Source organism: Malaclemys terrapin, chromosome 8 (genome assembly GCF_027887155.1).
Source record: "Malaclemys terrapin pileata isolate rMalTer1 chromosome 8, rMalTer1.hap1, whole genome shotgun sequence".
NCBI lineage: Eukaryota > Metazoa > Chordata > Testudines > Emydidae > Malaclemys > Malaclemys terrapin.
This window is the reverse complement of record NC_071512.1, coordinates 97,829,999-97,844,305: the sequence shown is the minus strand read 5'-3', so window position 1 is coordinate 97,844,305 and position 14,307 is coordinate 97,829,999. Positions and strand designations below refer to the sequence as shown.

At 46.2% G+C, this 14,307-nt stretch overlaps 1 protein-coding gene across 5 annotated transcripts in view; it reads left to right on the top strand.

Moving 5' to 3' along the window:
• The window catches only part of ACOT11 (acyl-CoA thioesterase 11), a 74,327-nt gene that overhangs the window by 24,285 nt on the left and 35,735 nt on the right, over window positions 1–14,307 (top strand). For 3 of the 5 annotated variants that reach the window (XM_054037488.1, XM_054037489.1, XM_054037487.1), the window contains 2 exons: window positions 7,205–7,394; window positions 11,224–11,293. In XM_054037488.1, the coding sequence (XP_053893463.1) occupies window positions 7,256–7,394; window positions 11,224–11,293 (209 nt within the window). In that variant the 5' untranslated portion in view covers window positions 7,205–7,255. Of the gene's footprint in view, window positions 1–4,491; window positions 4,516–7,204; window positions 7,395–7,418; window positions 7,648–11,223; window positions 11,294–14,307 lie in introns of those variants that run through there. The other 2 variants (XM_054037490.1, XM_054037493.1) reach the window with 2 other exon arrangements.

Genomic DNA, 14,307 nt, shown 5'->3' with positions numbered 1-14,307 from the left:
AGACAACTCTCCAGCGACTTCCTGGTTTACCTGGTACTTATCTGAACGTCGCTGATACTTACTTTCCTTCAAATCTCTCCTATCTCTTTAGGGAAACCGCTCATCCCAGACTTTATTGCCACTCATGCAACGATCTGTGTGGTGTCCTGCTTCACCTCTTAGAGGTGTGGCAGCTAGGGTGACCAGACAGCAAATGTGAAAAATCGGGACAGCGGTGGGGGGTAATAGGAGTCTATATAAGATAAAGACCCCAAAATTGGGACTGTCCCTATAAAATTGGGACATCTGGTCACCCTAGTGGCAGCCCACGATGATCGTTGGGGTGAGGATTGCAATAGAGTTTACAGCTCTACAGCAGAAATATTGTCATCTGGTTTTTCCACAATGCCGTGGTAGGGGTAGAATGAATGTCTTGCGTATTTTCGTGGCAGCGAACTTCGATCACAATGAAACTTTACTGGCTTGCCAGTTAGCAGATCTTACTTTTGCTGAAAAGATGTGGTAGGATTTTACACAGATCACCATTTGCACTCTGCTTGCCTTCTGCTGCAAACCTCAGTGTGCTGTCGTGTAGCTCTGCTCTGAAAAGAGGCCCTTGAGGTGGATGTTTCATGTTCACTATCCCTCAGTAAATCCCACATAAAACGTGATAACTCCTAGCATAAACATAAAGCATAATCCTGTCACTAGTACCAGTGGTGCTATCCTGGTGCCCAGAAAAGCCAGCAACTCTCACCTGTTCAGTAACGTGGTACTAAACGCTGAATGTGGTGTGACTGCCTTTCAGATTGAATGGTCAGTAATTTGTAGTGGACTTGATCCAATGCCCACTAAAATCAGTGGGAAACTTTCCATTAAAGGCAGGGACTGATCCAAAGTCCATCACCAGGATATCCGATGTGAGCACAGAGCAAACAAGCCTGTACTCTAATTGCTATCAGCTCTCTTTTGGTGATGCATAATCTTGGAGCATGATGGCTTTTGCTGATAACTGGTGTAAAGAGCAGCCCAAGGAAGGTATTTGCAGTGCACAATAAGTTGCCTTGGTCCTACAAATCCAAGGAATAACACTGTGCGTTCTTGAGCACCATTTCCCAGCATGTTCTCTAGTAACTCATTTTCATAGATGCAGATAGGAGTACTCTGTAATGAGTGAAGCTCCTTCCAGTGAACAAAACCCACATTCCTAATCCCGGGGAGTTCTGGTGCATCCTGCATTTGAAGTTCTTCAGGGGCATGGCACGTTCTTTTGGAGGAATTGTTCTCCCTAGACCACAGAGCAGCCTGGCTCTTGCAGCAAGATCCTGGTGACACTGATACAAGATTAGTGACGTGCAGGGCCGGCTCCAACTTTTTTGCCGCCCCAAGTGGTGAAGTGGAAGAAAAAAAAAAAAAGATAAAGCCGATCGGCAATTCAGCGGCGGGTCCTTTGCTCCCTCTCTTCCTCTTTGGCAGCAGCTCAAAGAGGAAGAGAGGGACTGAGGCACCCGCCGCCGAAGACCCGGACGTGTCGCCCCTTTTCATTGGCCGCCCCAAGCACCTGCTTCCTTCGCTGGTACCTGGAGCCAGCCCTGGTGACGTGCATGAAAGTTTTGTGGGTCATTGCTTCGCTTTTGACTTCTTGTGCAGCTAGTAGCACAAGACTTAATCAGACCTTGGGTTTAATTTGTGTGTGTGTGTGTGTGTGTGTGTGTGTGTGTGTGTGTGACTGACTCGGCCCCAGCACTCTGCCTGTTTTGGGAGGAGGGCATCGTTATTTTAGAGAGAGAGTTTATTTTTGAGGATTTTCCAGTTGAGAGAGTATGTATCTCTCTAATAACTTGTCTAATACAGGGGTTCTCAAACAGGGGGTCGTGACCAATCGGGGGTTACAAGGTAGTTACATAGGGGTCATGAGCTTCAACTCTATGGGGCTGACAGCCCTGAGCCCTCATTAAATTAAATTACCCCCCCATTTTTAATTTATAAGGAGGGGTGAAACTCAGAGGCTTGCTGTGTGAAAGGAGTCACCAATACAAAAAGTTTGAAAACCACTGCTCTAACCTGTCTGTGGCTCTACCACCGGGACCAAACAGCCCTCTAGGGCCATTAGCAGAAGGTATTCGAGGGTTGGACCAGATAAACTTCTGAAAATGTAATAGTCCTGAATTATGAAATATTTTGGGGGTAAGAATAGCAGGATGGGTAAAATGAGGGAAGTATGATGCAGATGTTTGTATATTGCCACATTCTGCCTATATATATATATATATATATATAGTTAGTGTGTGTGTACGTACACACACACACAGAATGTGGCAATCCAATAGCCAGAAGTCTCATTGCAAGCCATGTCACTTGAGTGGTGCATTCTGGGATATCTTCAGTGACCCGGGAAGTAGGGGGAAGAGCTTAGCTATGCCCCACTTATGTGCTGTTCTCCTGTTCCCACACTACTACTCTTCTTCTGTTCTCTTCCTGCTTTTCCCGTTACACCTTCAGTGTGCTCTTTTCTGATGTGCCTTCTGCTGCACTGCTGGAGAGAGCGCGCAGCGACAGGAGTCAGAAAGTCACATGCGTTCCTCCAAGCAGGGCATGGTGGTGGCTGTGCGCAGTAGTCTAGCTAGTACAGTGATGGGAGAGACTTGTCATGTCCCTCCCAGGCAGAAACAAACTGCCTGCCCCTGAAATCTGCTGCTGCTGTCTTCTTTCCCCAATTCACTTGCACCCGTGTTCTAAATCTGAATCCTATTGGTCTCATGTGTGTCTCTTGCATCTTCTAGGCTTCCAGGTTAGCCACTTCATTCTTTAAATGAAAAAGAGGCTGTGTTCTATGCACATCTTAGCTTCCTGCTAAAAGGGGCAAATCTTCTGGGGTTCAAGGAAAGGCCAGTTTAGTTTGCAGTAGCTGTGCGTTATAAAAATCCAACAACCAGAAGACTAGGCTCAAATAGAGCTATGTTGGGGCCCAAAAAGCAAAATGATCTTTCGGGAGATGTGGAGGAGAGGGAGATCTGATCTGTATGTGTAAATATCTGAGGCTTTTAGGGGGAGGGGTTGAAGCCCAGCTGCAAGATAGTTTTAGAATGGGGCAGTCCTTTTGAAAATCTGTATGTTGCAAATGCTCACAGAGGCGAGAAACATTCCGGGGTAAACTTGCCTAAAGAATAGCTTTCTCCATTAGGGTGACCAGATATCCTGATTTTATAGGGACAGTCCCTATTTTACGCTCTTTTTCTTGTATAGGCTCCTATTACCCCCCCACCCCCTGTCCAGATTTTTCACACTTGCTGTCTGGTCACCCTGTTCTCCATTCAAGTCTAAGGCTGAGTCCATCCAAACTGAAACACGAGGATTATAAATGATCAAGTAGCAAATTTAAATCCGTATAAAGGTTCTGGTCACCAAAGCAGAGCAAAGGTAACTGCTGAGCGAACCTCACAGGCAGCAGTTCACAGAAGCCCCCAAAAGTTTGCGGGCAGAATTTTCAGAGTTGGGTGCCTAACGTTCAGTAGCTGGCTCCATATTTAGGCACTTAAATCCGTGGGTGAGAGTTTTCAAACTCAAGAGCATAAAGTGAGGCACTGGAATAAGTGGCCTGACTTTCTTTTTCTTCTTCCAAAGGTTCTGAGCACCCATGACTTGCACTAATTTCAAAGGGGAGCTGCAGATATTCCGCATCACTGAAAACCAGGCCACTTATTCCTGTACGTAACTTTAGGCAACTGAGTTTGAAAATCCTGACCTAGATTCTCTTCAAAAAGCTCTTGAGTCTGGAAATCTCCCGTGACCCGGCTGGTTGAGATTCTCAATGCTTCCTGCTTCAGAAGGGCCAGAAATAAAGCGAGAACAACCTTTCTCGTGGCATTTTTTTGGGTGGAACTTTTTGCTTCTGGCACTGGCTGCATGCCAGGAGTACAGAATGACAAATGGGACTCAAGGGCAGGAGGGAATGTGAACTGAAGTTTGGGAAGGTTTTGAACCTCGGAGTCTGGTTTGAGCTTCCATTCTGCCTGTCTCTAAAGGTCATAAAAATGCTTAATAAATATTGTGGCCACCGAGATGATCTTGTGTTTCTGTTTGCAATGGCATCCAACTTCCCTGCTTACCATTCGAATAATCCTGCAGACTGCCGGGGCTCTGGCTACTCATAAACCTTGTCCTGTGCAGCATGCTGTAATCTAATCAGAGGTATTCTTCTCTCCTGGCACAGCAGATAATGCCATGTGATTGTGGATTGCATAGATGTCAGGAACAGAGGCGTTGTCAACCAGGAGCAGGCCATTGGTCCTAACCTGGTGTCATACTTCTGGCTGTAGCCAATACCAAAGGCATAAATTCTCCATAATATACCTGGCCACTGCTATATCAGTGTGAGGGTTAGTGCGGGACAAGGAAATTCATTCTTGGTACCTATGTGTTTATCAGTTTATTTCCTGTAGGTCTAGCAACACAAAGAGCTTGTAACAAGAAGACGGCTCCGCAGAGACACATACTGCTTACTCTCCATCGCAGGTCTTGAACACCGATTGGCTGGTTTGTAACTTTAAGGCTGACTTCTAAAAATAGTCTTCTGGCATGTTGCCAGCGTGGGGCGGTTGGGAAGTCACAAAATGGACTAGCAGGTTTGATTTCACAAAGACGCCGCAAGAGTTAACGAAAGCTGAGCTCCTCTTGGCATGTAACACTTGTGGCTTGTGAATTCCAGGGAATGCAGCGATCCTGCAGTGCTCTGTGGCTAGTGGAGGACCTGGACTCCAGCTCACTGGGTGATGGTGTGATCTTTTTAATACAAATGTACTTGACACACATTGTAATCTCTAACCTGAGACTTGAACCATTTCTGGAACGTCGTAGAACAGTAGCTATGGAAACGGAGCTCTCCTATTAGAAATGCAGGAGAGGAGGATAAAGCCGCTTTGAGCGACTGCGCTGTGCTCAGCTGTGCCCAGCCCAAAAGTACAGGGACGTTTCAACAGAGGAGGCTTAATTTTGAAAACCGAAACATTTAAATGTTGTCTGCAGACTGTATGAAAGAGAAGCTGCTGCAACAAGGACTTTGTATAAAGAGAGATGCTGCTAGCTCAGAAAGAAGAGGAAAGTTCAGGAACAAAATCTAGACTGGTGTGTCTGGTCAGTTACTCATCGGGGGTCAAGTTCATCCCTGGTGTAACGTCACTGATCGAAAAGGACACAGCACGGTTGTCTAGTCTGTTTAAAAAATGAGTTTTCTGAACCCATCACAATCACAATTGTGTTTGGTTGTCTTTTTTTTTTTTTATTTTATCCCCCCCCCCCCCCCCCTTGTTGCTTTGTGAAAGACTCAAACGGGAAACTGACTTTGCAGGGGAAGGTACGAAGCTGGGTAGATACAAACTACTGTGCATCCACAAAGCAAAGTAAAATAAATATGCTTTTTTCCCTCTCTCTCAACTTTTGTATTTATTGATGAGGTTTGTGTCCCTTTACTTGGAGTTCCACTCAGGAACAAATTTGGCTTTGAGTCAGAGACCTTCAGTTTGCATAAAGCCAAAGCAACCGAACAAATGGGGGAAGTAGAAAGGTCCAGATCTATGGATAATCTGGCTAGTAAAACACGGAGTGCTGAGAAGTAGATTAGTGTGTTGCTATTTTCTATTTTATTTATTAAAGATGTGGAATGTATCATGTTTTAAAGAGCCTAGGGCTCAACTATGGTACATAGTAAGTAGAATAAACTACTGCGTGAGTTGCTGCTGTTCCTATCAGTCTGACTACACAGGCGTGGCAATGTAGGGTCTGTAGTTGATCTGATAGTGTTCAGGGAGTACTGGAGTGGCCAGCCCGGCAAACAGCCTGTGAGCTGAAAACCATGCTCTGCTTTCTGATTTAAAGGCAGGTTGGTGGAAAACTTTCCATCTAAACTGTTTTTAACAGAAAATTGGGTCTTTGAATAAATGATTTTTTCTTTTGAAAAGTGTCAGCTTTCTGTGGAGAATTTATATTTCATGCTATACTGAAAACTGAAATATTTTGGCTGATAACTGAAATATTTCGATTAAAAAATGGCATTGCAGTGCCTCATGGGAGTTGTAGTCCCGGCTGCCCTATGCTCCCATTCTCTTTCATGGGATAAGCTCTCTGGCTGGACTATACTTTCCACAATGCACCACTTTCTCCATTCTTGGTGAGGGGAGGAAGTGTCAGGAGCCCCTGGCCCTGGCCTACCGTGGGACTACGGCAGCCATAAGGTGCCATTTTTGAATCAAAATATTTTTTGGTTTTCATTGTTGAGATTTTCCAAGGGAGAAAAGAAGGGAGTATTTTCTGCCCAGCACTACTTCCAATTCCTGCCTGGTAACTAGAGGTGGGCCAGAACCAAAACCTCACCGGTCACCGCCACACCCCAAACTTTGGGGCAGTCTGGGTCCAGACCCAGTTTGTGGTCTGACAATTCTGCGAGCTCATTGGGGGCTGAACACCAAGTGCCCCCCCCCCTGTTTTTTTTCTCCGCCGGCGGAAATCGCCCCCAACCCCCAATTGTGTCCCGATATTTTCTCCCTCTCATCTGGTCACCCTACCCCTTTCTTGGTGCTATATAGATGATAAATAATGATGCCTAAAGCAGAACTGTGCTAACCAGAAAGGAGAAACTGCTTTTTTGCCAGTCAGGTAAGTGATAAACATGTAAGAAGGTGTCACTTTTACACAGGTGTTCTCCTGATTACAGCCATGCTTTGGGAGGGATTTTACGAGTTGGATGCTCAGTTCCATGGAATTTCAGTGTCACTGGGGAGTTGGGGACTTGCCGCCCTGGGGCTCCTTTGATGCTCCCCATCTCTGCATTCTAGCTGAGCAAAGTGTGGTTTTCTTCTCCCCCGAAGCTAATGGGAAAAGGGAATCTTGCTTTAAAAAAAATGGTTTGTTTGTTTTAACCTGGACTGTTGCATGTGTTCCTGCTGCAGCTCCCCAAATGCCTTAGAACGGGATTATTTCTTAGCCACAAGCCTTGCAAGCTGATGGCATGGGGCCTTTTCAGTCCTGAGCCTTAAGGGGGCAAGCAGATGCTGCTTCTCTCAATGGGGTGCGGGAGAGAGTCCCTCTCTCCAAAGCACTTCGCCTGAGATGGCCCAAGCCCTTCCTGCCCCTCTGCAAACCTGTGCAGGGCTGTGGCGTGGGGCAGGCTGCGGCCGGGCCCCTGCTCGCTGCCGCAGGGGCTGAGTTCCACGTCTGTTCTCCCCAATAGGGCTCAGCGTCCGCATTTCCTGCCGGGGCCCTGGCCGATCCGGCACTGGGCATGGAGAGAGGGGAGCGATACCGCAATCCCACTGAGGTGCAGATGAGCCAGCTGGTGCTGCCGTGCCACACAAACCACCGCGGTGAGCTGAGCATCGGCCAGCTGCTGAAGTGGATTGACACCACAGCCTGCCTCTCTGGTAAGCGGAGCTGCGCCGTGGAGTTCGGCCACCCATCAGCTGCACAGAAGCCAACGCCCGAGGGCTGCCAACTTTCTACTTTCTGAAAACTGGACCCTGCAGCAGGAGAGCCGGAACCTCTCCCCCGCCCCTGCTCCGCCTCTTCCCCCGAGGCCCTGTCCCCATCACTCGCTGCTCTCTCCCCTCCTCTCCACCAGCTGGGCTCCCTCTGCTCCAGGGCTAGGACAGGAGCCTGCCTGCCCACCAGATGCAGGTAGGAGGTGGCATGGGTTGGTGACTTAGCCCCGCCCCTGCCCCACCTGTGGAGCTGGACTTTTGGTGTCCAGTCAGTACATGTGGTCGGACACTGTACAGGTCCCCTTTCAATTGGACTTTCTGGTCGAAAACTGGACATCTGGCAACGCTAACATCCACTAGGCTAGCTCAGGGCTTCAGGGCTGCTTGTAAGGTGGGCCAGGTTGGTTCTGATCCAAACTATCTTTTGTGCACTGTCTGCCCCTTGTTTTCTTTCACTCACCTCCATTCTCCATAGAGCTCGTCAGCCTTCCTGTTGGACATGAAATCAGCTGGTGTACCCCCTCATTTCTCTACAGAGACTAGAAAACAATTATGGCCCTGAATAAAGGATGTAACCTTTTAATAACTGGTTAGATTTCTATTCCCAGGTACCTCAAAACTGATCTGTTCAGTGCTTGGTCTGAACATCTATGGGACACCACCATGGTACCATCTCCCTGGCTTGTCTTCAAATGAGTCATGGGGTCCCCCATTCTGTGGGATCTTCTCTCTTCCCCCCCACCCCCCCAAGCTCCCTCTCCTCTCTGCCCATCTGATGAGGTCATAAGAGCTCAATCTATAGGGATGGAAGTTGTTGTGGACAGGATACCTCTGAGAATGGACAGCCTAAAATATAATAGAGAGCTAAAAGCACAGCCTTTGCTACAGGACTTTTGTCTGATCACGTATTAACAGAGGAAACGTGAGAATAGGCAGGAACAGCATTGATTTAAAAACTAGCGAGCAGATTTGTTCTTGCTATTAGAAAGGTCCAGTCCATTTCCTGGCTAATACAGGAGTGTGCTTGTCAAGCAGCCTGTAGTGACTCAAGGGCATGAGTGCCAACCTCAGGGCGGACGCCTGTTCTAACCACGAGGCGTGACGGCCTGCATCCCAGTCATATGACACCAATTCAGCAAAACAGTTAAGTGCGTGCCATTAAAATCCGGGGACTTGCTCTTAAAGTTTAGCACATGCTAGTGCTTTGCTGGAGAGGGATGGGATTACTCTCATCTGCTGAAATGTTTTGCTGAACTGGGGCCAAAGGGAGGATGCTAAACTAGATGAACCAATAATCTTGTCAGATACAGCAGCTCTGTCCCAGTAGAACAGGGTGGTGTGTATGAGTGTGTTCAGACTATGGGACATATTGTTCAAGAGTTCTGTATCTTAACGTGACTGCGCAGGGGGAAAACAAACAGGAAAACTTAAATGTGGAGGGGAAGCAGATAAAAGGGGGTGGCTGATCTAGTCCTTAAATGAACAGGGTTTTCAGATTATTGGGGCATCAGATATGAAGGAGACCTGGGGGTGCAATTCAGAACAAAGCATCAGTGAGATGGTGAGGGAACTCCTAGCAAACCGCTCTCATGGGAGTTCCCCAGAAACAGAAGAAGTGAGATCCCAGTAGGATTAGCATGGAAGAGGATCCTGCTTCTTAAGAAGTGGATGGGTAGATCTGAGAGCTCTCCCAAAGATAAGACAATTGTGCGATCTACTGTAACGAAACTCTGCTCTAGGATTAAGACTCTGATGCCATAGTTTTAGAATTCATCTTTATGGTCTGGGAGGTGGGTCCATGGAAGGCTCCTATGAAGTGGTCCACAGAAGGAAAAGATTGGAGGGAACCCTCTCTTAGAAAATGTAATGCTGGCAGGGCGGAAATGGTGACGTTGTTTCCCTGTGTGTATGAGACACTCAGATGTCACTGTAATAGTCCTGTAGGTTAGCTGGCTGCAGTGTCCAGCTGTTGGTGCTGTCACAGCATGGTGTTCATGCAGGGCTTGCTAAGGCTGTGTCAGCACTCGCAGTACCATGTTTTCAAGGATTATCTGTCAGTTACATACAGCATAGTTACCAAATTCACAGTCCATTTTGGTCAATTTTGTAGTCATAGGATTTTAAAAATAGTAAATTTCATTATTTCAGCTATTTAAATCTGAAATTTCACAGTGTTGTAATTGTAGGGGTCCTCACCCAAAAAGGAGTGGGGGGGGGAGGAGGGGGCACAAGATTATTCTCGGGGGGGGGGGGGGTTTGCGGCACTGCTACCTTTACTTCTGTGCTGCTGCTAACGCCGGCGCTGCCTTCAGAGCTGGGCAGCTGGAGAGCAGTGGCTGCTGGCCGGGATCCCAGCAGAGCCGCTGCCAGCAGCAGCACAGAAGTAAGGATGGCATGATATGGTATTGCCACCCTCACTACTGCACTGCTGACTGCAAAGCTGGGCGCTAGCCAACAGCCACTGCTCTCCGGCCACCCAGCTCTGAAGGCCGCGCAGAAGTAAGGGTGGCAATACCACAACCCTCTCTAAAATAACCTTGCGGACCCCCCCCCCCCCCCCGCAACTTCCTTTTGGGTCAGGACCCCCAATTTGAGAAATCGTGGCCTCCCCCCCCAAAATCTGCATAGTATAGGGTGAAAACACACAAGACCGGATTTCATGGGGGGAGACCAGATGTCACGGTCCGTGACACATTTTTCATGGCTGTGAATTTGGTAGGGACTTAAGCATAGCTTCTAGCTGAAACTTGGCACCCAGGGCCTTTGCCTGCTGTCATGCTTCCTTATCAAATGAGATTGTAAAAACTGAATGGGCATTGGGATTTTAAGTAAAATGTTGGCAAGAGCTTGATACGTGATGCTGTCCTTAACTGGGTTTCCACTTCAGGGATTGCACTTCCACAAAAGCTTTAGAGGGAGGATGGGGCAGTGATTAGGGTGCTAGGCTAGGATTTGGGAGCCCAGCTTCAATTCACTGTTCTGCCACAGACTTTCTGTGTGACCTTAGGCAAGTCACTTAATCTCTCTGTGCTGCATGGGAACTCCCCATCTGTAAAAATGGGGAGAACGGTACTTCCCTACCTCACAAGGCTGTTTTGAGGCTAAATACACTCACGCTTGTGAAGCTCTTTAAGGTCTGCTGATGAAAAGCACTATAGAAGAGGTTGGTATTCGTATTTCTAGAACCCACGCTCTTGGAGATCTTCTAGCCACAGGAGATAACGAGACAGTTTTCAACGTATAGCTAGGATGTCTTTAAAATATAAACTACCCACCAATTGCTTACAAGATAAATACACATCCTAGCAACAGCCAAGAACGTGGAGGGAGACTGGAGAACACACTGATATAATTTTTAAACATGTAATCTAATTGATCTCTGTTTAGTAGAATGTACAATTGGTTTAACTGTTACAATATGTTTGACAGATTTAGGGGGAAAATCAGCTAAGAAAACTGCTCCATTAATTTGAGCAGTATGTTTGTCTGATTGGAAAGATCAGACAGGTAATCTGTATGCTGGCCAATGTTAAACACATACAGCCTTTGATTAAGGGAAGTACAAATGGGCATCTTCTCCGTGAAACCTGTGGAGACTCAACAGAGAGGGAATCCAGTGTCCTACACATACTGGACAATGTGGATCTGCAGAGACGAGGGTTACTTGTGTCTGTTCAAAGTCTGCAACTAGAGTTGCAAGAACAGAAAAAGTCCACTTATTTGGTGCACTGATTGTCTGAAGGTAACTGATGCGGTTTGTTCTCCTTTTTAGCCGAGAGACATGCTGGCTGCCCCTGCGTCACGGCTTCTGTGGATGATATCTATTTTGAGCACACGATTAGGTAAATGCCTTGCTTTCCTCTCTTGCAGTTTGCTGGCTTTGAAAAAAGTCTCTTCTCTGGCATGCAGCAAATATTGAAGAACTGGAGTTTGTACACCATGTTAATTATCCCTTTTATTCTGGACAAATAAACCACACCTCCTCAACCCAATCCACAGCAAAGGGGAGGGAATGCAAGACACAGTGGCTTTGAACCCAGGGTCTGAGATGGGCTCTGCAATATACCTACACATTAAGGGCTAGAATCCCCCTGGGATCTGACAACGAACAGCCTCATGTTACTTCTCTAATAATACTGATGTTTAGTTCGTTTGGGAGGCTCTTGCTTGGTTATCCTCCTGGTTTTTCCTCATAATCTAGCTGCTCTTTTATTTGTTCAAGAAACCCCCTTTGATTTAGGGTATATCTACACTGCCAAAAACTCACCTCAGTAACTGTGGCAGTGAGTCTTAAAGCCAGTTCAACTGACTTGTGCTCATGCCCTGGAGCTAAAAAGAGCAGTGTAGATGTTCCCGCTTGGGCTGGAGCCTGGGCTCTGAGACTCATCCCCCTCACAGGGTTGCTGAGAAAAGGCACCCGCCTGTGTGGGAATGTTTAACACTGATATTTTTAGCCTCACAGCGGAGCCCGAGTCATTTGACCCTGGCTTTGAGCCTTGCTGCCCCTGCAGGGATGGCTTTTTTTGTTTGTGTTTTGCGGTGTAGTCATAGTGTTTATAGCCCAGGAGACAAGTCTGTCTGTAAGTACCTCTGTAGCACCTTTTCATTCCAGGATCTCCCTTGACAACCATTAACTAAACCCGAAACACTCCAGGCAGAGTAGGTAAGGCGATATAGGGATCGTTGCTTCACCCACAGCTGAAACGCAGCCAGCTCTGGGGTGGAACACCGAAGTTGTCTAATGGCGTGCGGTAATGTAACATTCTAGTGTGCAGCCAGAAGTAAAGAAATACTTTTAATTCTAAAATCCTTGCCGTCTCCATAAGCTTTGTTGAATGAAATACTGTACTGCACTGCATGTGGACTTATTCATAATCTTACTGGCCTACAAGATCTAATGCCTCCTACAGTGAGAGAGTTGTGTGTGGCTCTGTGAAGAACTGAATGTATAACTTCAGATCCAGCCAAGTTTCTGAACTTTGAGTGCAAGCAATCCAAGATACTACTTGCCTGAAAATGTTAATACTGCATTAAAGGCTACCTGTGATTTGCAGGTATTGTATGATTAAAGGGACACACACACAGTCCATGAGCTCAGGCCAACATTTGTCTATCAGCAGGTTTGAGAGCTGTAGATACAAGATATCTTAATGTCCTCAAGCCCTTTTACAATTTAGAAAAGGTCAGTTAGTTCATTGCATATTTTCCTTTTTTCTAATTTCCGTGGCATGACTAGGAGCTACTATCCCAGTTAAGGTGGACAAACCCTTTATTTTAGGGGTACAGAACTGTTGGCCAGTTGGTTGGTTACACTGACATAGTTACCGTTATAAACCATCCTTATGGCTCTGAATGCACGGCTGCTCCTGAAGGTAGTGGCTGCATCCACCAGTCATGCATCTTCTGTCCTGTCAGACCTCCTAGGAAAATCCTGATGGTGCATTAACTGCTAATGGACAGTCCCTTAATGGGTAACTGATTCAGATAGGAGAGCTGACCTGAACCTTGACCCAAACCTGAAGCCAAACCTTATTGGAGGCTTGCGTGGGTTTTTTTATGGATTCCATTTATTTTACATCTGATTCTTGTCCAAGTCAGACCCAGGAAGGCAGAGGATAGGTGGTACCTGTATCTTTAACCTGACAGGAAGTAGAAGGCACAGCATCAGAAATTTCGCGCCAGTCGGTTCTCAGGAGACAAGCGGCCAGCTGTTGAGGCTTGAGATGAGCATTCAGTCACTTGTTTGGATTGTTTTCTAAACCAAACCTTGACGTGTGTGTGTGTGTGAGCACTAACTTGTAGGGGCTGGAATAGAAAATCTAGCAGCAAACTTAGTGAAGTAATAATAAGCTAGATCAAACCCATCTCTTCTGTTTGAAAAAGACCCAGAAGACCGCTAGTTCAATAATGTAGTGGCCTAGGATTAATTACAGGCATACCAGTCATGTACTGCATGAAAAATCCTCTGGCAAAACCTCTTCAGTGTTACAATGCCCCAGACAGAACATTAACATGTCATATGTTCAACTGTACTTTTGTTGCTCTATCAGTATATAAAATATAGACAAAAGACATCTAGATGGCTCAGGAATTGGGAATAGCTGTGGAGCCGTCCTTGGGCAATAGTGCAAATCTGTCCTAGGCCGGTGGTGATAAAAGTTCTCATGTTGGCTACTGATAGGTGGCCTGTGCGAAATGATTTGGGTATTTTGGTCCATTTCCTAGACCATCTTTGTGTGAAATTGACTAGATGAGAAACAGAGCCCTGTTCCTAGAAGTAGGCACTGCCTCTGCTCATGCTGCTAACTTTTGTGGATGAATGGAGATCTGTCTCATGTGCTATTATTTTGACGTCTCTCACCAATCCTCCGTTTAGTTTAAAATCTATAGCAAAATCACAAAGGGAATCCAAGACAGTTACCAATACAAGTAAAAATCAAATGAATAAAGGGAAATATTAATTTGTGAGAAGCTTTAAAAAAGAATGATTGGTGGTTTTGGAATCTCCCACTAATCTTTTGCTAATTGTTAATAGACTTTGATTTTCTTTGAGAGAAAGTAAAAAATGGCCAGGTGATTGTTTAAAATAATTTCATCTTGAAGACCAATTCCGCTGCATTCTGTCTGTGCTCCAGAGATGGAGACACCATCATTTAATGTGCCACCTTTTATGAGTTAGGAATTTATGGCCCTTGTTATGTAGACAGCTGATAAATAGAATGCCGTTGGAATGTACAGCCTTACCAGTATGTCTTAGGGAGTGCTCTGAGGTGGCTTAAAGTTAAAGTAACTAAATCAATCCTCTGGATTCAACCATTTACTCTAAATAAGCTTTAAACACAGGTATTCGTGACCC